General features: G+C 29.6%; 1 protein-coding gene across 1 annotated transcript in view; it reads left to right on the top strand.

Moving 5' to 3' along the window:
* The first annotated feature begins 86 nt into the window (after nucleotides 1-86).
* LOC142330176 (aconitate hydratase, mitochondrial-like) overlaps nucleotides 87-21,054 on the top strand; it is a 66,586-nt gene continuing 45,618 nt past the window's right edge. The window contains exon 1 of the mRNA XM_075375283.1: nucleotides 87-376. Coding sequence (XP_075231398.1) covers nucleotides 344-376 — 33 coding nt within the window. The 5' untranslated portion in view covers nucleotides 87-343. The remainder of the gene's footprint in view (nucleotides 377-21,054) is intronic.

Genomic DNA, 21,054 nt, shown 5'->3' with positions numbered 1-21,054 from the left:
CGCAATTTTAAAATGGTTGTTTTTAAGTAAATAGGCATTTAAAAGATTTTATTACTCTGCTGTATCAGTATCGTTTATGACCGCGTAGCGGCTTGAAATTATAATAATTTTCTTTTCATGCTTATTATTTATATCTTAACTTTCTGCTTATTATCTACTGTTAGGAATTAATACACTGTAGTATTTTTTATTTTTATATAATTTGGTCTATATGATTAATAATACGACACGCTTTTGCATGTTTTTTTTAGTAGTTTAATGTGCACGCTTTAGATAGCAGCAATTTCAATCCCGAGAACGTCTTTTATTTATCCTCTTCCACGAAAGGATCGACTGCAGCACCATGGCGTACTGTACGCGAGTTTTGCATCGCCAGGTAAGAAAAATTATTTAATTTTCTTTAACTTTGTAGTAATTTAGTGTTCACGAATTTTATTTTGGAAAATGAGTTTTTAATAGGTGGTGATATTGGTTTTTTTTTACAATGCTACTACTGTGACCCAATTTTTGAACAGAGGTCATACTGATAACTTGCATCTAATTGCGTTTATACAACTAAGTAAAAAATTATAAGTATTATTTGAATGTAAAACACAAGAACATTCAGATTCTTTTAATTACTTTGGTTTTAGAATGTTTAGAATTTGTATAAAAACTGAAATTGCCATAAATGAGAAATCTTCTTTGGAGGAAAATAATTAGTTTTTTTTAATCCTTTTAAGTGCTAATCATTTTTCTAAGTGCCCGTCAAAAAATTCCCATTTTCCAGAAGGGGTTGCCAAAGTGATTTCTTAGGTTTTCAGTATAATTCTTTTTTTTATTCATCTATTTTTTTTTTTTTTGTTCACAGAACATCTTATATACAACAAAAAATTACATTCTTTAGAAAGTAGTTTGCCAAACCTTTTATTTTACATTTATTGTGATAAAAAATAATAATAATACACAGTTTAATGAAAGACAGGTTTTGTTCATGATATACTTGTAAATTTTCACTTTAATAACAACTTTTCTATCCTTTTTGACAAGAAGAAGGATGTTGTATACCATATAATTTGTATTGTAAAAAGAACATTTGTTTCTAATAACTCATAAAATATATAACATTTTATTTTTTTCATTTCCAAACATAAAACTGGACAGTGACACTAAAGCACAAAATCTAAGCATATAGTAAACATGATATATGACTTATCACTTGCGTGCTTGAACATGTATTATGTAAAGTCAGATATTTGGATTGAAAGGGTTAAGAATATACAGATAATCATAGTGGTGAATAGCTTTAGAATACTTTGTTATAGAATAAAAAAAATAGAATTTTACATTGGTTAAGTTTTTTATATAATTACTTTTCCCTGTTTTTTTTTTTATCTAAGGTTTTAATCTTGGTTGTCAAAGCCAAAAACAGAAGATTTTTTGCCTCAGCATATAAGCCTGAAGAGTCTTACCCATATCCAGTGCCAAAGTATGTTTTATGTTGCTGTGGGATAAATCTAAGTAGTTCATTAAAAATATATTTATTGTCAAGTTAAAACTACTTTATATTTCTCTAGGTTATCGAACTGTATTTATTACCAGAAGTTAATCCTCATTCAAAACTTAAAAAAAGAGAATTAATTTGAGAGTTGTCTGAAATCTTAATTACTTTATTTTTTGATCCACTGAAATCTTTTAAATTCTTCTGTTTGATGTAAATCACAAAAGTTTTATTACAATGAATATTTTTAATACCTTTGTGCTTATTAAGGTTTAAAGAACTCTTGTTGGATTAGTGCACTACTAACATAATTAAGAAAACTTATTCATAAAGAAAAGAATACTGCATACAGTATATGACTTGTTATGACTAGCTTTTAAAGTTCAAACTCTGAAATGTACAGGAGAGGACAAATATAATTAGGAGTACCATCTTGTGACATAAACTTAATGTCTAAATTTGAATATAAAATATTACAGTGATTAGCATTTTAATTTCTATTTTTTTTTTCTGAACATGCAGATCATTTTTTATTTTCACACACTTTTTCAACTTAAAATTGTGTATGATTGCCTTCTGTTTTCAAATAAAATTCAAAGAAGAAATAGACTTTTAGGTTAACCTGTAGCTGTTTGTTTTTATTATATACTACTACTTGTAGTAAAGATGTATAACAATACACTGACACAGTATTACTGCCGTGTGATAACACTAATCTATTGAATTAGATAAATATTTATGCTTAATGTAATGGTAGCATAGCATTGTTGTTGATTATTAACATAGTAAATTTAATTACTAGTATATAATTTACACTTTAAGATAATAATTAATAATTGTCGTAATACTTAATATTTTATTTTATTTAGCAGTACTATTGTTTGATAAATTGAAATTATCATTCTTATTAATTCAACAACATGTATTATATCAATGTAGAATTTTATGACTTATAGTACTTATATTTTATATATATAAGTGTTAAGTTATGGCAGATTTTACAGTATTCAATTCTAGTGCAAAAAAAGCAGGTTACACATTTAAACTAGTTGGTAGTTCTTACCCAATATAGTGACTTTAGATAACTATATTTAGTGACTTTAGTGACTTTAAATAATACTACTGACTATTCTACTGTAACTATATTTTTCAGCATTATACAGCACCTTAGTATACATTTACAGGTCTTGTGTAAAGCTGTGTTTTTGATTTTTTTTTAATTTGTTTTTTGTATGAGTATTATTAAAAAAAAAAGAAAAAAATTTAAGTCAAGTCCTATAATGTAAATAGTACTTGCCAGTGGCTGTAGTTTGTACACCCATTCTCATATGAACATAAATTAAGTAACATTGGACAAGAGTAGTAGTTAGATGTTGTAGTAGTAGTTCATATACCTTATGTGCTGGCATTTTCTAGTAGGTTTTTATACTTCTGCCTGTAAAATCCTATCAAATCCATCCTGCTTGAACTGCAGAAAAATTTCATAAAACAGGCCGAAAAAGATATGGAAAAAATAATGTACTCCCATTAACTAGATCATGTTATAAACCTAGCCATTTAAATATTTTCTTTCTTATGTGTAAATACACCATTCATTATATTCATTAACAGTGTGATCCGTTTTATTTATCATATTTAATTGCCTGTTTAAAATACACTGCAGATAAGATTACAAATTTCTTTTACGTATGTTTTTATATTTAGTGGCTCATATTACCATATTCTTGGTAAAGAAGCAAACTTAGTTAATGAAAATTAAAAACAATTGTGAATTTTTACTAACAATTATTACAGTAATTATGTATTTAAAAGTTTTTTGTTTTGTAAATTTTCCATGTATGTTTTATTTTATTTTAAATTTATATAATTTAACAAACAAATATATATTTTTGAGTACTACTTAACATTACTTAGGATTTAATGATAAGTATCAATAAAAATATTTATCAAGTATTAATTTTATAATACAGATAATAAATGATTTTGGCTGGGAGTAATTCTTTATTATTTTAGTTTTTTTTTTGCCATTATGCTTTCAAAAGTTTCTCTTTAGTAATTATTTTGAAATATAAAATAGTAATTATTGCTGCTGAAATTTTTCACAAACAACAAAAATGTATCTTTCAAAATTAATGGTACCTGCAATCGGGATCAAACATTTAGTTACTTTAACAAATGAATAAATTATTGTGGTAGCTATTGGGTAGTTGAAATTCAGGATAAAGTTAAATTAAATGAACTTCACATATATAAAATTTAATAACATTTTTGTTGGCTTAACTGTAGTTTAAAAATAATTAATTTTTTCCCTTTTTTTATATTCTGACTTAATTTATTTATTATAATTCTGTTTCTTAATATTGTTTTTCAGTAAATCAGAGCTGCAATCAGAAAAAAATAAGGATTTTTATTAAAATATTAGCTTACTAAAAACTATTTAAATTTTCTGTTAGATAAGTTTAATTTTATTTTTCAAGTCTATGAATGATTAATAAACCAAGAAGAGTGTAAAAAATTAAAAAAAAAACATGTATTGAACACTTCCATCTTATCTATAGATTAATGGCATTTTTTAATTGGTAACCAAACCGTAAATACACAGCTCAATAACTATACCAAAACTGTTGTATTAACAATCTTTCAGTAAAGTAAGTGTGTGTGTGTGTGTGTGTATGTATATATGTATATATACGTGTGTGTAAAATAGATGATACTCATTAGATTTATTTGTGAAATATTTAACAGTCTGCAAAGTAATTACTACAATAGAAAAAAAAAGAATGATTGTTCCGGAATATTTAAGTAGTGAAAATAAGTAGTCCTAACCAAGTAATGTTATGTATAGTTTGTTTGTAGTAAGATATACATACAGTAAGATAAGATGTAATATCCATTTGAATAATTTAACGTTTTGACTTAATATTACTTCAGTAATATACGGTTATTTGTTATTAGTTGTTGTAATTACTTAAAAAATATATTGTTAGAGGAATTTATTTATTTTACTTTACCTGGATTGTTTATTTTCCCTTGTGAAATGCTTTTTTATATTTTTGATTTCAAACTGAAATTTCTTTTAACAGATATTTCTTAGCTATTAGGTCAGTGTAATTGTTAATCATAACTGACCAAAACTGAAAACTTAAGTGTGACTTGTTGGACAGGAGTCCTTTGACAAGGTTTTAGCTGTAGAAACTAGTTATTTTACTGAATAACCTGTGTTGTATAACCTGTTTTTATTTTTTTTTTAAGTGTGTAGTTACAGTTGGTTGTAGTTCAAGACGTTTCTTGTTTACTAATAACCAGGCAGATTTTACTGTTTCAGATATTATTTTTTCAGAAATTACTAGTTCAAAACTCACAATGTAAATTTACACTTGGGAGTTATTATTCCTTACCATATGAATCAGTTTGTTTTGAGTAATATTTACAGCCATTGAATATTGAAATACACAAACAGCATGCAGTGAAATTGCTCTGTGTACTATAACCAAAGTTATGTACAGTAACTGGTTTATCAAACACAGATTCAGTCATTGACATTTTAATTTACACATACTATCATTTCCAGGCTAGTATTCCTGAGCTGTTCCAGGTGTCCCAAAAATCAGTAGTTTGTAAGGATGCTCTTTACAATCTTAACCATGACCCCCAGTCAATTTTTTTAATATTCTTTACTTGTATATTTTGAAATCATTGTTAATCTAGAATTATATTTAAAAAAAAAAGGTTGAAAGAGCATTCTTTCGTTCTTCTAAATGGTGATAATAAATATTTTAAGGGTTATCTAAGGTTTCTTCCTATTACTGTTAAATAGAATTGATAACTTTATTTTATTTGTAATAAATATTTTATTGCTACATTCTTATCAGTATTTTGTTCAGAAAAAAATGTTTTCTTACGTGCATTCAGTTGTATTGATTTAATTTTATATTTTGTTTTATTATAATGAAAAACTGTAATTGTATGTGTGGGTTTTACATAATTATGTAAATTATTCACACATTTTTAGATACACAATTATATAAAAATGTTCAGTAATTTAATGCATCCAAAATGTGTTTGGAGTGCAGCACTTCTATGTTAGTGAATTGTGGGTAAGAGGGAAAACAAAAAAAAAAGATTTGAGACTTTGAAATACGTTTTAGGAGGATGTTGAAAATTAGTTTGATTGATAAAATTTAAAAGAAGAATGACTTAAGACAAATAGGAAAGGAGAGAAATTTGTGGTAGAATCTTTTAAAGGAATGAACTAGTTTGATAGAATATGTATTAATTTATCTGGTTGATTAATTTGGTGGTAGAGATACGTAGAAGGTAAAAATTATTGAGAAAAAACAAATTGGAATAAACTAAACTTAATTGAGGATATGGGCTGTAGGAAATATGTTGAGGTTAAACGATTTGCAGTGAACGTAATGAAATAGAGAATAACATCAAAACCATTCAAATGGTAATAAATTGAAAGAAGAATTATTACACACATAATTTAAATTTAAACTATAGTCAAAGTAACAAATTTATATTAAAGAATTACTCATTTACAAGAAAGAGAAACATAGTACAGTAACATTATTAAGAAAATTTTAAAAAAGGCTACCACGCGTAATACTGTATCCTTTTTGTATATGTTATTCTTTATTCCTTTTCTTTTTATTTTTTGTTATGTATTTAAACATAATATTAAGATCTCTTTTGAGTAGAATACTGTCAGGTAAAATAATTTTCAATTTTTTTAAAAATATTCTTTGGTACCTGAGATAATTTTTGAAAAATTCAGTACCTTTATAAGCTGGAATATTTAAACAAAGTTTATTGTTGAAAAATCAGTGCCCAAATTATTTTTATTGTTGTTCTGTTCATCATTAATTTAATGAGAGGGTCTTAAGTTAGTATAACAGATTAAATTGTTTTTGTACTTGTTATTTGGATTCTTGTCAAAACTTGTGACTTTTTTTTTTTTTGCTGTTAGTGCTTAAAAATATACCATAAGAAAACAGTATATATAAAAATTTATTCATTCATTCATGTATACAATCCATCCCAATCCTATACTTGTCAGTTGGTAATATTATGTGATTTACACAAAGGATAGACTTGACTAAAGAATGTGTTCGTTTATATTAAAGTAGCTTGATATTTTTTTAAATTTTTCTTCATTCCAGAGCTGAGCTATTAATTTTTTTTTTTTTATTAATCAAGGATTTGCAAAAAACTGAAATTTTTCATTGGTATTTTCAGTTGATGTAATTGTAATGGCACTGGATAAATTAAAAAAAAATATAGGTTCACTTTTAAGGATAATTAATTTATTTCTGAAAACAAATATTTAACTGATTACTTTTATTGAGGGAACTCTGTACGCCCCTATTATATTACTGCAATGGTCTGGTGTATTATCTGTGATTAATTACTATTATTATATTTTGTACGCAGTCAAGAGTTGTTATATTAAACAAGTCAGATGGTGTACAGATTTGGAACTTCCCTGCAACTATTAAAGGCAGTCCTTCATATTGTGCATTTTGCCTCACTGTAAAACATATAAATGTCCTTTGAAGAACAACGCTAGTTATGATTTTTGATTTTCCTATATTTTTTTACCACCTTGGACAGATGGCTAGCCTAGTCGGTATTATCAGCAGTTGCTGTTGCCCATTCTCAGGTTGATCTTTCCTGGATAGTCTGAGTTATTGCGTTGCTTTTTTCCCATCATCTTTTGAATTTTTTTTTACATAGAACATGTAGTTTGACTTACGTTCTAAAAGCTTAATCTTATGTGCAATATTTTAAAGTAATTTGTCAGAGTTCTTCCTTCATGTTTGTTATTTAATACTCATTTTCTTAATCTTCAGTTCATAATTTTATGTTAAAGTGATAAGTCTGTTAATGTAGAAAAATTTTTTTGTGATGATTTTATGATATTAAAATTTTCCCATGTATTTCAATTGATTTATACATTATGAAATTTCCATAAGTGGAATACCATTCTTCCTAATTCTTAATAAAAAAGATAATTAAGTGAACTTTTTAAATATTATCTTACTTTTTTTTTAAACCAAAAGAAGGAAAAAATTATTATATTTCAATGGTTTTACATTTTAACATTGTTACATAAATTCTAGTCATAAAGATTTCTGAGCATGATTGTAACTACTTTTTATAATTTTTTTCTGAAGTTTTCATATACTTTGAAACACTTGTTGAGAGTAACATAATTGTGCATATTACTATAAGATTATAAAGAAATAAGCCTCATTTATTAAATAGTTTTATCGCAGAGTCTGATTGCAGTTGCACATTGGATGATTTAATATGTACGTTTGGTAATTAGCATGACAACTGATGTTATAATTATTCAGATAAGAGATGAAAAAAAAGCTTGTGTCTGACTGATATCATGATTTTTAGTTCTTTTTTTTTTGTATTTATAAAAAACGTTATATAAGCAATAATTAAAAAATAAGTTTATCATATTGCTGTCCTTGGCCTGTTATTAAATCATGTATGTAATTTATCCCATTAATCATCAAAACTAGTGTTATAAAAGATATTTAGTAATTATTTTTAATTAATTAATCTTTTTAAGAAGGTTAAGCAGTATAACTTGTGTACCTACCTCTACCTCTTCTTTTACCTACACATTTTCATGGAACCTCATTGGAACATAAATCGCATGACTGTCCTAGATAATTCACTGTCTTCCATTCTTTTCCACTTTTGTGTTAAGGAATGAATGAACCCATTCTATTCCTTAATCCTTACAAATGCCTATTGTGGTGTAGTTGAAAAAAGTGACTAGTGCACTGATCTAATTAAACAAATGAATTAAAAAAATAATTTATAGAACAGCTTCTAATCTGTAGTAAACTTAGGAACAGATGCTTATATAATGCCTTGTATTTTAATATAAAATGAATAAAGAAAACTAGGTATAGTCAGGAAATGTAATAATACATCATCAACATTCCTTAAATCTTATTCTACATTAGTATTATTATGTATTCCCAACAAGGATAAAATTTTTCTTCAGTTTTATTGATGGAATTTCCTAAGAAATTTCATGTAAAAGCATGTTGTGCAAATGTTTGCAAAAAAATAAGGAAAATTTATATGCAGATATTTCACTCATATGTGTGACATGCTTCTTTTATTTAATTATTTAAACTTCTTATTCTGCAGTCAGAAAATCATAATTTGTTTTTATGCAATATAATCAATTGCATTTTTAAAAAAATACAATCTGTTAATCAATAAATATAGAATAGTTTCTTCCAATTAATTATTCTGTTGTTTTGATGAACTTCTGAGAGAATAGAAACTGAGAGAATAGAAACATAGTATGTATTTTATTACCGGTAAAAAGAAAATTGTTAATTTGCTTTATAAACATAATCTTATTCAATATATATATCGAACATTTCTGAACATTAGCATGTTGTATGAAGTAGTTATTGTGTGGTGGAACATATTATGAATAGTAATTAAAAAACCATTTCAAAAAACTTGTGCAAGAATTGTATAAAAAAATAAATCTGTGCACTGAACAAAATATATTAAACTTTTTTTTACACATTTCACATATTAAATTTTAGTTTTTAAAAAAATTTATTAACTAACACTAAAAACTGGACTATGAAAATACTATCACGATTATAATAAATAAAACATGATGTTCAATTAAATTATTCTACATTGATTTATATATAGTTTTTGACTAAATATTTTTCATTTCTGTTACAACTAGTTGGCCCATTCATATATATTGAGAGGCATTTTCAGAAAATTTTGTTACTGGCATTGATATTATGAGAATAAGGCAGATCTGTAAAATAATACGAATATTTGAATACAAATGGGATATATGGTTGAGAGACTGAAGTAAAAATAACTTATTGTATTTAATATAAAATAGTGTGTCAGATGAATAAATCTCTGGACATACACTTAAAGCATAGTAAAAATCACAAAATGAATTCACTTGTTGACTGAAGTTCACTAGTGAATACTGATTTTTCAAGTAAATGAAAGTTGTGATTTAATACAAGCATCAACTACATAGATACTAATTGTTTTGTTATCAGACTATGTGATTTGTTGTTAATTGTTAAATTTGATTTTTTATGTTATATAAAACATTTAAGGTTTAATTTTTTAATTTTGTTGAGTAATTACTTTGATGGCCTATTTTAAGTTTTTTCCTGTTAATGGAAGATGTTTTTAATTAAAAATAATTAAACAGTAAAAACAATCCAGAAAAATTATTTGAAAAGTTTATTAAATTTTAAGCATCGCCATTAATTAGTTTTTTTGCAATTATACTATATAATATTAAATAAATATTCTAGTTCATTCTGATATTCAAAGAATTTTCAGCTAAAATTACAAAAAAAAGTATTTAAAATTCAAAACTGTAAAAAAAATTTAAGATATATATTCCTTGCTCCAGTGAGCTTTAATAGTCCCTTTATGTTTTCTCTGCATTCTTTTTCCTAGTTTTATAAAGATGGTAGGTGCTTTGTAGGCCTACACATATTTTAACTAACACATATATTAAATTAAAGTGAAAAAATTATTAAACCTACTGAAAAGTAAAAAAATAAAATTCAACTTTTTGAATGAAGTCTGTTGTAAATTTAGGAATAGTATGTTATTTTTAATTTGAATTTTTTAAAAAATATTTTTTTTTTTTTTTTATTTAACAAATTCTTCTGTACTCTTTTTAGGCCTCGTTAAGATAATTTGTTCTATTGCTTTTTCATGTTTTAATCATAATTTGACTTTTTCCTGTGATCTAATTTTTTCCATAGCCATCTTTTTTTTATTTCTTGAAACTCACTACTGTAAATAACTTTTCAAAAGGATCCTTGTTTAAAAAATATTTTTCTGTAACTCGGAGACCTCTTCAAAATTCTTCTTAATTGCTTTGATCCAATGTATTTTTGTTTTTTCTCCCAGTAAGGATGTTTTTTTTATTATTACTTATTCTAAAGCTGTTACCAAATAAAATCAGTCTTCTTATTCTGGTTACCTGGGAAGAAGTTTTAACATTTTTTTATTGATTTATGGAATTCTAATATTATGTTTAATATTGGGGTCAAGTATTTTTGTTTCTTTTTTGAGATTTTTTTTCTATTTCACTTTCAACATTTGGAGTTTTACTTTCTGCTATGCATAGACTTTATTTCTTATTACAGTAATACAGTACTGTATTTTCAAGTTTATTAAACAAGTCTGTTTGCATAATTACGTAAATGTCTTCTATTTATTTAAGTGTTTATAATAGTGAACTAGGATTTAAGGTAGTTTTCTTAACTATTTTAATATTACTAATGTTGATAATTTACTTTAAAAAACTACTCGGTAATAAGAACAGAAGTCTGTGATAATGGTAGAATGTAATTGTTTGAGGAACTTATGATGTAGAGAAGATGAGTCCTGATTTAACATTTAGGAGAAATAGGAAAATAAGTTTACAGGAATAAATAACATGAAGTTAATTTGTTTAACATTAATATTAGTAACATAATATTTATTGTAAAAAGTAAATGTTGTTCAGATGTTCATATTTTCTGATTTGTTTAATCTTATATTTTTTACCTCCAGCTGTTTGAATTAATCTTCAATAATTAAAAATTAATAGTTTTATATTCATCTACATTTTTTTATCTTATCAATACTGATATAATTTTGTGCATGTGTATTAGTGTTTACCTCCTATATCTTACTGTGTTAATATTGTTATATTTATTAATGATAAGATTGTTCTCCAGTGTATGTTCATGCATTAAGAGAAGATAATAATTTATGACAAGTTTTTCTATCAGTTTTAAAATGTAAATATGTGTATAATTTTAAACAAATGTGTAACATTAACTATGTTAAGTTGTGTTAAATAATGAATTATTATTTATATCTTATTTGGTCCATTTTTACATATCATTTTGTAAATTACGAGTTGCTTATAAAGGTTACTTTTTTCTTTTATAATTAGTCTTTGTATTATTGTTATTAATATAACTTGTAAAAAAAAAAGAATGTCGGTTATTTAATATCTCTTATCTTTGACTTGCAGTAATTAATCACAAATAAAATGAAAGGGTTAAGTCTAACAATTTTTGTCATGAAGCACACATACAACCAATAGGAGAGTTCATCCCCATAATTCAACCAACATGTCTGGAGTAATGGAACTGACATCTGCTTCAATCCTGGCCTCAAATTGTGTAGCTCAATAGCTAGCGAATGCACATACATAAGATGTTTTATTCCGAAGGAAAAAATTACATGGGGTCAGACTGGGTGACCTAGGCTGCTGCAAATAAATTGTTTCAGCAGTGGCCGGAGAAAACATCATTCAACCAATCCTGTACAGAGTTATGCCAGTGAGAAGGTGAACCATCTTGTTGCCCTCAGTCATTATGTTAATTTGATAATTTTTATGTTAGATTATAGTAATCATTAGTTAAGTCTGCAAACGTATTTTTGTGTACTTAATATGTAGACCAACAAAAAAAAATATATAAAAACAGGGTGTCTGGGCTAAAAGGTATTGATTCAAAAGTAGCAGCTTATATTAAGAGAACCAGTTAATATAATGAATGATTTTTAAAAAAAATAAATACAGCAACTCACCAAGTTTTAATTTGGGTTAATCAGGTTCAATGTGTGCACCTTTTGTAGCTCTGTAGAAGTCTAGATGATGATATAACTCTTGCTAGGTGATTAGGAGTATCTGCAGTGTTATTAGACCAACAGCTTCAACAATTCTCTGTTTTAAATCGTCCATATCTCAAACTTTTTATTGGTACACACAATTATTAAAAAAATCTCCAAGCAAAAAAGTCCAAAGGAGAGATATCTGGCGATCTAAGTGGCCACGCAGTTAGACTGCCTCGTCCAGTCCAGTTCTGGAGAAAGTGTTGTTCTTGAAAGCATGGTGAAGCACCATCTCGTTAATAAACAAAGCAAAGTTCTGTCGAGGTACATGTGTCCTGTCACAGTAGGCTCCATAAAAAGAAACGGACCAATGATGCAATTTTTGTGCAGTCTTAACTAGCCATTGACTTTCAGTGTGTTTCTTTTATTTTTGATTACTGGATGGGGATTTTTAGTACCTAAATTTGATAATTGTGGTGTCTGTTAACTTTCTCGTTTGTATGAAAGGTTGCCTCATCACTAAATAACAACATCAAGATAGAACTGTTTTCAACAAGGTTCATTACTTTGCAAACTAATATCGTAGGTGGCTATCATTTGGTTTAATGTGATGTAGTTGTAACATGTATACTCACAAACAGAGCCACTTATGAACAATGTTGTGAACAGTGGAACAAGGAATTTGCAGTACATAATTAGTTCGCCTAATTGACTTTGCAAAACTGATAGTGAATGCATCGTGTACGTGATACAGAAAGCCAGGAGCTTTCTCCCACAGGCAATATCTGTTGTACCCAATTTAATATTTGAATGAATAATACAAGATTATGAATAAGTGAATATAAATGTTTTTAATGATTCCATAGATGATGCATTGTTAAAGAATATATATTATATTTTGTAAGTTTGTATGTTGATTCCATGAAGATGGATAGAAGAGGGCTGGAAGAAGACTGCTTGAATATAGTGAGGAGCCAGCTTATGTAATGTGTATGGAACCGCTTAATCGTCAGGAGCCGAGTGTGAACTGATAGAAAGGCCTTTAAATTTTAAAGTTATTCTTAGATAAATTTTTAATTACGTAACTGAGTCTGAACAAACCCTTCAGATAAATCGTTCCAGATTTAATAGAAGCATCAGTATAAATTATACTGTTATAGTCTTCTTGCTCAAGGATTCACAATCATAGAATTAAAAATTACTACTAGTTTGATGTACTAAACTATAGTAGTTTGGTGTAATATTGTAACCGGTAGAGAAACTCCTAGTAATGGAAAGTGCCAGTATAGAAAAAAATACAGTAAATAAAGAACATAAATCGACAACTTGGAAAAGAAAAATTCTGAAATGACAAAAGATAAATAGAAAGAATTTCTAGTAGAGTGTAGAACGTTCAGACAATAGAAAAATGAGTACACTTGAATGAACAAAAGAATAGGCTGGCCAGTTGCTATTAGTACAGGTCAGTCCCTAGGCGTAGAGGTATAATCCTGCCAAAGACCAGCAAACTTCAGTACAGTGTGTGATAATGTTTGAAGTGATTGTGCAGTAACAGTCGTACATGAGCGAAGATTGCATCCCCTAGAATATTCTATTTTGTTACAGTGTTCTTTTCTACAATTAAATTTCAGAAGCTTTCAGTAATTCCACATTGCAAATAGGGGACAATCATATTATCCATTGAAGAAAGTGCAAGCTAGTTTCCTTTCTAAATAGTAGTAGTAAGTAATTCTTGTTTAAAGTTAATTATTAATTTTATAATTTTATTTCAATGTTATAATCACTTGTTAATTTTGTATTAATTTTTATTAGCTATTGTAAACTTTATAGTAAAATCAACAACTGTATTTGAGATTTATAATTTACTTATTTTGTACATAGTAAGATATTCTAGAGTAAATAAATTTTATTTTTAAGAATTTTTACATGCGCTGTCTCATAATATCCTTGATCCTTGTCAAACTGATAACATGCTTACTCTCAAGTTATACAAAAATTGTTCTTTCAGCATAAACAGTAAAATTAATTCTTTCTTCAGTGAAGTACTGGTAGCACAGTTTTTTGGAGCCATCTTAAATAGGTTGCTATTTAAGATAATATATTTTAGAATAAGCTTAGAGAAATTGTATTTAATACCAAAATTAATCATAAGCATTGTTGATATATTTAGGTATCAACAATGTATACTAACATCCTTATAAATACAGTTTTAAACAAAATAGAAAGCATTTTAATTAAGATGGCACAGTATGAATAAAAATTTAATTTTGTTAAAAAAAAACTATTTCACTATTGATAAATACTTACAAGAAAAGAATTTGTCTCTAATTTCATCTGTATCAGATTCTTTTAGTTGTATATATTTACGGTATATCAGAAATAATCCACAAAAGTTTGTTATAAATATATATATGTAATTATTTTATGGGTTTGTTCTGAGGATGATATAAAATTACATTTAAGGAACATTATTGTAAATAGACATCAGATTATTTAAAATAATTTAGATAATAGCATAAAACCAAACCCCCTTTCAGTTATAATTTTACTTACTTGAACTTGTCAATTAATAAAGATATTATATTAAAAAAGAATTATAAAAAAAAACATGAAAACATTATATTTAAGTTTAGTTAGAGTAGTAGTAATAAAAAATATTTTTAAAAAAACTCGAATTTTGTTAGACAACGTTTGTTTTTTCTATTTGATGAACCGCTGGACTCATTTTATTCATTTTTTAATGTACCTTTACGAATCGCACCGCTAGATAGCAGTACTTGATAGTACTAGGTAGCGTACAAAAACTTGAAGTGAACTTGAAATAATAAAATTTAAAAGAAAATATACTACAGCTTGTTGTAATAGTAAATGCTGTTATGTAAATGAAAGTACTGTAGATGAAACAATTTTTTTAATTCCCGTCACTTTTAAAAAATAAATAAAAGTATTAGTTTACTAGAGATTATATTAGTTTTATTAAAAAAGGAATAAATAAAACAGAAATAAATTCGATTGGTAAAAATCGAATTTAACGATAAAAGTCGAGGGTTACACTTTTTTCTTATTCCCTGGGCCGATTATACAATGAAGTAAAGCTCAGCCCAGGGGAGTGTTCTTTAAACTCAAACGAGCCTCCAGTTCGGCTCGCCGGTTGGATCTTTCGTGATAACGCCTGACTCAAATCGTCAGGGAGGGGTTAACCAGGCCCGACTACGTCGTTCCTGACCGCCCCCTAAGGACGGGGACTCGATCTGTACATTTTCTCGCCTGTCTCTTTAACTACTAGGGTGGGGGAACCGGGCCCCACCCAGCAGTCGGGATTCGGTCTTGATTCCCCAGCCTACACACCTCAGGAGACCCCGGCTAATCATCGGAGCCGGCCCCCCCAGCCGGGGCTGTCCGCCATGCCCTAAACTGAAATCCCCTTCGACGTATTTCGTCATCCTTTTCCCCTCAAAATCGTCCTCGCCAACCGTCGACGGCTCTCCAGTTTGCCGCTGAAGCCAGCATATAATCTACTAGTTCTGTTGTTAGATCAGCGACTCCCGCCCTGACCCTAGATTTTTGCCATTTCTGGCAATGGAACACTGTGTGCTTCACTGAATCTTGCTCGTGACAGTACATACACGTTGGCAATTCCCTTCTGCTTATTCTGTACAGGTACTCCTCAAAATTGCCATGTCCAGATATGACCTGCATCAGATGGTAAATTAATTCACCGTGTTTCGTAGTGAGCCATTTCCCCAGGTCAGGGATAAGTCTTCTGGTCCAGCTTGCTTTAACAGTAGCCCTACAGCTCTCACTCCATCGTCGCATAACAGACAATCTGGCATCCGCCTTACCCACTTCCCGCAAACCGCTCCGTTCTCAGAGATGAGCAAATCCACCGGGGAACCCCAGAAAGAACACGCAGCATCGTATAAAAGTGTCCTATAATCCGTAACAATTCCTAGTAATGCTCGGCGGTGGACCCTCTGAAGCCTATTGAGATTTCACTGGACGTTAATTGTCCTGCCCCAGGCTGGCACCGCATACAGAAGACTGAGGCTACGGCTGACTGATTCTTTATTTAGCCGAGCCAGGAGCAGCCCGCGTAGACATAAGTATTTAAAGCGTTCACTGACTTTTTCACCTTATTACACAGACTTCTGTGATGTGTTCACCGAATCTGCATGCCCTATCCATTATTACGCCAAGGGTTCAATTGTGAATTCGTGGCAGCAGGTAGTGGATACACCAATCGTAGGGGTGAGTTGCTGACGAACTTGATGGTAGTCAATGGTTTAAATTGTGTAAATGACACCACCCCCATGTTCGAGACTAGGAGTCACGCTTCAGTCCTAGATTTGATTATCCTAGATGGCAGGTAGAGGACCTGCACCAGTGTGAATACTGGAATGACGTTGCCAGTGATCATCTCTGGCTGAAGATTAGAGACGGATCGTTCAGAAGATGAGGTCGGGGACTGCTCCCAAGGCTGACTTACAGACAAGTCGAAGCAGTATCCACAAAATTAGCCAGAGCTGTCAATGATGGAATACAGCTGACTCCTGAGGTCCTGCAGATCACTATAAGGCAAGATCCCAGTTCGACAGGGAGCATACTGGTGGACCCCGCGGATTGCCCAGTTGCACCAGGATATGCAGGGTTACAGACTGACTTCGCAGCGCCTCAGAAGATCAGGCGGGGAAGAGTGCCTCATTGTAATACACCGTTACAAAGAGAGCAGAAAGATACTCAATTATGAAATCAAGACTGAAAAACGCAGGAAGTGGTTGGACTTGATGTGCAGACCTGGATCGCGATCCCTTGGGACAGGTGTATCGTATAGTAAAAAAGCTAGGAAGACGCCTGCCCGTACTTAGGGAGGAGAGTGCAATAACAGAGGTCGAGAAAGTTTTTCCTGTCAGAAACAAGCCATAGACAGACCACAGGATTTTGAGGCACGCAGATTCACGATAGATGAGGTGACCTGGTTAATTGGTAGACTGCGTGACAAACGACATCCTAGACCTGATGGGATTCCTGCACTGATTCTCAAAAGCCTTGTGAGACGGATCCCTTGGGAGATCACAGATGTGGTTAATAGGGGTCTAGAAAGTGGCTCCTTCCCGGTTTTCTGGAAGGAGGCACAGGTGGTATTCCTCCCCAAGGGTGGACTAACTGGTCGGCCAGCGTTTTATCGTCCTATTTACCTGTTAAATACCGTGGAAAGAATGCTGGCAATTGGACCAGCATTCTGGTCCAATTGCCAGTGTTGCTAAGAACAATTGGACTAAAAGCTGGAGTGGGTATTTGCCCAAACCAATATAGCTTCTGTAAGGGGGGAAGTCACCGTCGACCACCCAGGCGATCTTGAGTGATAAACTGGGCTGCAAGAGAAAGAGAGAACGAGGAATATACCGACGATTATTTTGCTGTATGTAAAGAATGCATTCGGTTTCATACCGTGGGGATCCGTTATGAGTCGTTATCAATGTAATTATTTTATGAACTTTGATATGAGAAATTAAAAAATGTTCTTATTGTGGAGGTTCATTTAACCCGGTTTCTATTTTGAAGATGTCAGCTGACCGACCAGCTGGCACAGATTCAAATTAAAGTCGCTAACAGAATGATAAAGTAAACTAATAATGTTCATGTCGCTCAACGAAGTATGTTGCAATATATAAAAAGTCATGCCTTACTGTTATTATCTAACAAGGTCCATGACATTGCAAAACTATTATAAGTAAATAGTTATGTAATATCAGAATACTTATAGTAAGTACAATAATATACTTGGCTTTTATTTATTAATGTTTAGTCGAAAATATACTTCAAAACTCTGTAAAACAAAATCCTTCTCACACTATCAAGTACTGATTAAACATGATAAAAAATAATAATCTCAACATTTATTATATGCTACACAAATTTAATAACCTCTTTAAAAAAGCCCAATTAAAATGTAATAATCTTGATACCAAATTTAAAATCAAAAGAAAAAACTTAATCCATTCATTAGCTTCTATTATAATACTTTTAATAAAAGTATTTCCTTTATATAATACACTGCTAACAATTTAGAACAATAATTTTGTTGGAATAATTAATTTTTTTTAATTTTGTATTTTTAGATAGTCTGTATTTAAAAAATAGCTTACTTTAAAAGGTGTATTTTATAAAAAGTAAAATACGAATTTTTTTTTTTTTCAATTATATAATTTATGTTTTTACTGAAACATTCACCATTTATATATTCATTTAAGTCATTTTCTATACAAACATTGTTTTTTTATTCAACTTATTATTTAAAAAAATCTTATACGGATTAAATTTGTCTTATTATCTATAATATATTCAGCACATGTTTTCTTTAATCCTGCAGTTATATTAGCACACCTCCAGGGCTAAAAGAATTATTAAAACTTTCTCTTAACTACTATTTTACATAAATTTAATCAAACTGATAAAATTTCCTTCTATGATGTGTATATCAATTTTTTAGGAGTACATTATAGTCCTTATTAATTACAATCATTAGATTTATTCATAACTGGTATATTTAATTGTGACTTATATGTTATATAAAGTTTTGTATTTTTTATAATAATTTACCAATAAAAAAAACACTTATAATCAATTTCTGGAGTAATACTCCAGAAATAAATTATTATCTCTGAAAATGATTGTTTTTTTCCTAATATTGACTTTACACCATTTCACAACAAGCTGCTGCAAATTTTTGTGATTAAGGGTTGGTTGAAACCTATCCATAAGTTACATAGTTTGTTTTCTCTAATATTTATATAAAAAAAAAAATTACAATGAAATTGTAAACCGTACGGTAAGTGTCGCAGATATCATTTCTTCCGCTCAGGAAACAAAAACTTCTGTAATATAAATAAAACTGTTTTTACAAAATACTGATATAAAAAAAGGTAAGACACTACACATTTTTTTTTTCAAAATCAGTTATTAATTTAGAATTTTCTTTTAAAAAAATTCATGTTAAATGTACGTAATACACAATAGATATACAATAATAGATAATAAAGCAGTGTTTAATATAATAAGAAAAAAAATTTGTTACAAAATTCTTACCGGCCCGATTTCATTTATTAAACAACGAATAATCAAAAGAATTGTATTACTTCTGTAAATGTGATATAAATTAAATGAAATCGAGCCGGTAAGAGTTTGGTAACAATTTTTTCTTTTTTTTCTTTATTACATGGAACGTTTGAACATTCTTTATTATCTATTATTGTATGTCTATTGTCTATTATATATATTTAACATGTATATATTTTTTTTTAAACAAACTTCTAAATTAATAACAGATTTTGATAATAAAAATGTAGAATATTACCTTTTTTGATATCAGTATCGTTTTGTTAAAAACAGTTTTATTATAGAAACTTTTGCTTTTTGACCGGAAGAATTTTTTATATCACTGCGTTTTGTTAGATTATTCTTTTTTTTTAGATTATTCTTTTTTTTTACGAATTACTGATTGTCATCTTTAGATTTATTTTTAAAATTTATTGCCTTAGAACAAACAAACTGAATTTCACTGCCAAGTTTTTTGTTGATAGTCATATAATTCACTTCATACCATATTTTTCTTTTTTAATAAAACTAGTATAATTTACTAGTTTACCAATCAAAAATCAGTGTTTATAATATTGTACTTCTTACTTTGCAAGTGTAACCCAGTCGAGTTGGGGATACCGCATCGAGTTGACTGTATTTTCGCTCTGGGATTAAAGTGTTTTTTGTACGGTTATTGGTGTTATTTTTTTTTATTCGTGGGTATTGTTATTGTTGGTTAGTGAGTACCGGACGTGTCTGTAAAATTTTATGAGATTTGGTCATGGATTAATACAGTTTTTTTACGTTCTTTCATAAACAGTTTTATTCCCATAAGAAAACATTGAGTAGAGATTTGAAGAGAATTTTTGTTCTACGAGTACTGTGAATTATTCTAAGTGCTACAGCTATAAGGGGAATTTAAACATCATATCTTCTGAACCCTTCCACCGATTTCAAAATCCTTCAAGTTCTGGGCGAATCTCGCCCATTCCCATCCTTTGACCCCCAAAAGTTTATTGATTTTTGAGGGACACATCTTCCTTACCCCCCGCCCTCCGAAAATTTTATTCGATTATCGAGGGGATACATTTTACCTCTTCCCAAAATCTTCCCGAAACCCCTCGAGTGGGGGTCTCGTTGAACGCGAGATTTAGCCCGTAAGCAGAAAATCGCATAATGCCGATAAGACGCTCACTTCCGTTGGAGCAATCATTCGGAGAATGTCTGGAAGTGCGCAATCTCAGAAAACTGAAAAGCGGCCGCTTTTCAGTCAAAAGCGGCAAAAAACGAGTTAGACCGTTGTCCTTGTAGGAGGAGGACCCAGCTCCACACAGTTTGCGGGGCATTACCCACCAGCTTGGGCTGGCATTAAAATAGAATCTTGGGTCTGGCTTGCACCAGTTTATAGGGCAGCACTAGAAGGCCTTGTCAAAGATATTTAATGGGCTTAAGACATTGAAAACATCTTCACTGACAACGACAATAATGCAGGCTACACAGACAGAGGAGCCAAAAATGGTCAGTGTCAATGACATTATACAGGAGTAGGTAACTGACGATAAGCTTGTGAACCTTATTGCGTCAAGCAGATAAATAACTTGGCAGCAGAAACTGGTGATAGATGTTCCTTTAGAGACCTGGCCTGGGCTCAGGGTATGCACCCGTCAATCAAGCCAGGCGACATTGAACATAACGTGTCAACTGTACTGGGAAAGGACAAAGTGGATATACAGAAGTGCTGGTAACAAGTTCATTATAATTCAGCAGAGGGGGAACAAAGTTCTCTTTTGCTACTATTGAGTTCAGTTAGGAGAGCTATGCGTAGCTCCAAGTCTTTT

Source organism: Lycorma delicatula, chromosome 9 (assembly GCF_047948215.1).
Source record: "Lycorma delicatula isolate Av1 chromosome 9, ASM4794821v1, whole genome shotgun sequence".
Taxonomy (NCBI): domain Eukaryota; kingdom Metazoa; phylum Arthropoda; class Insecta; order Hemiptera; family Fulgoridae; genus Lycorma; species Lycorma delicatula.
This window is presented reverse-complemented; position numbering and strand designations above follow the sequence as displayed.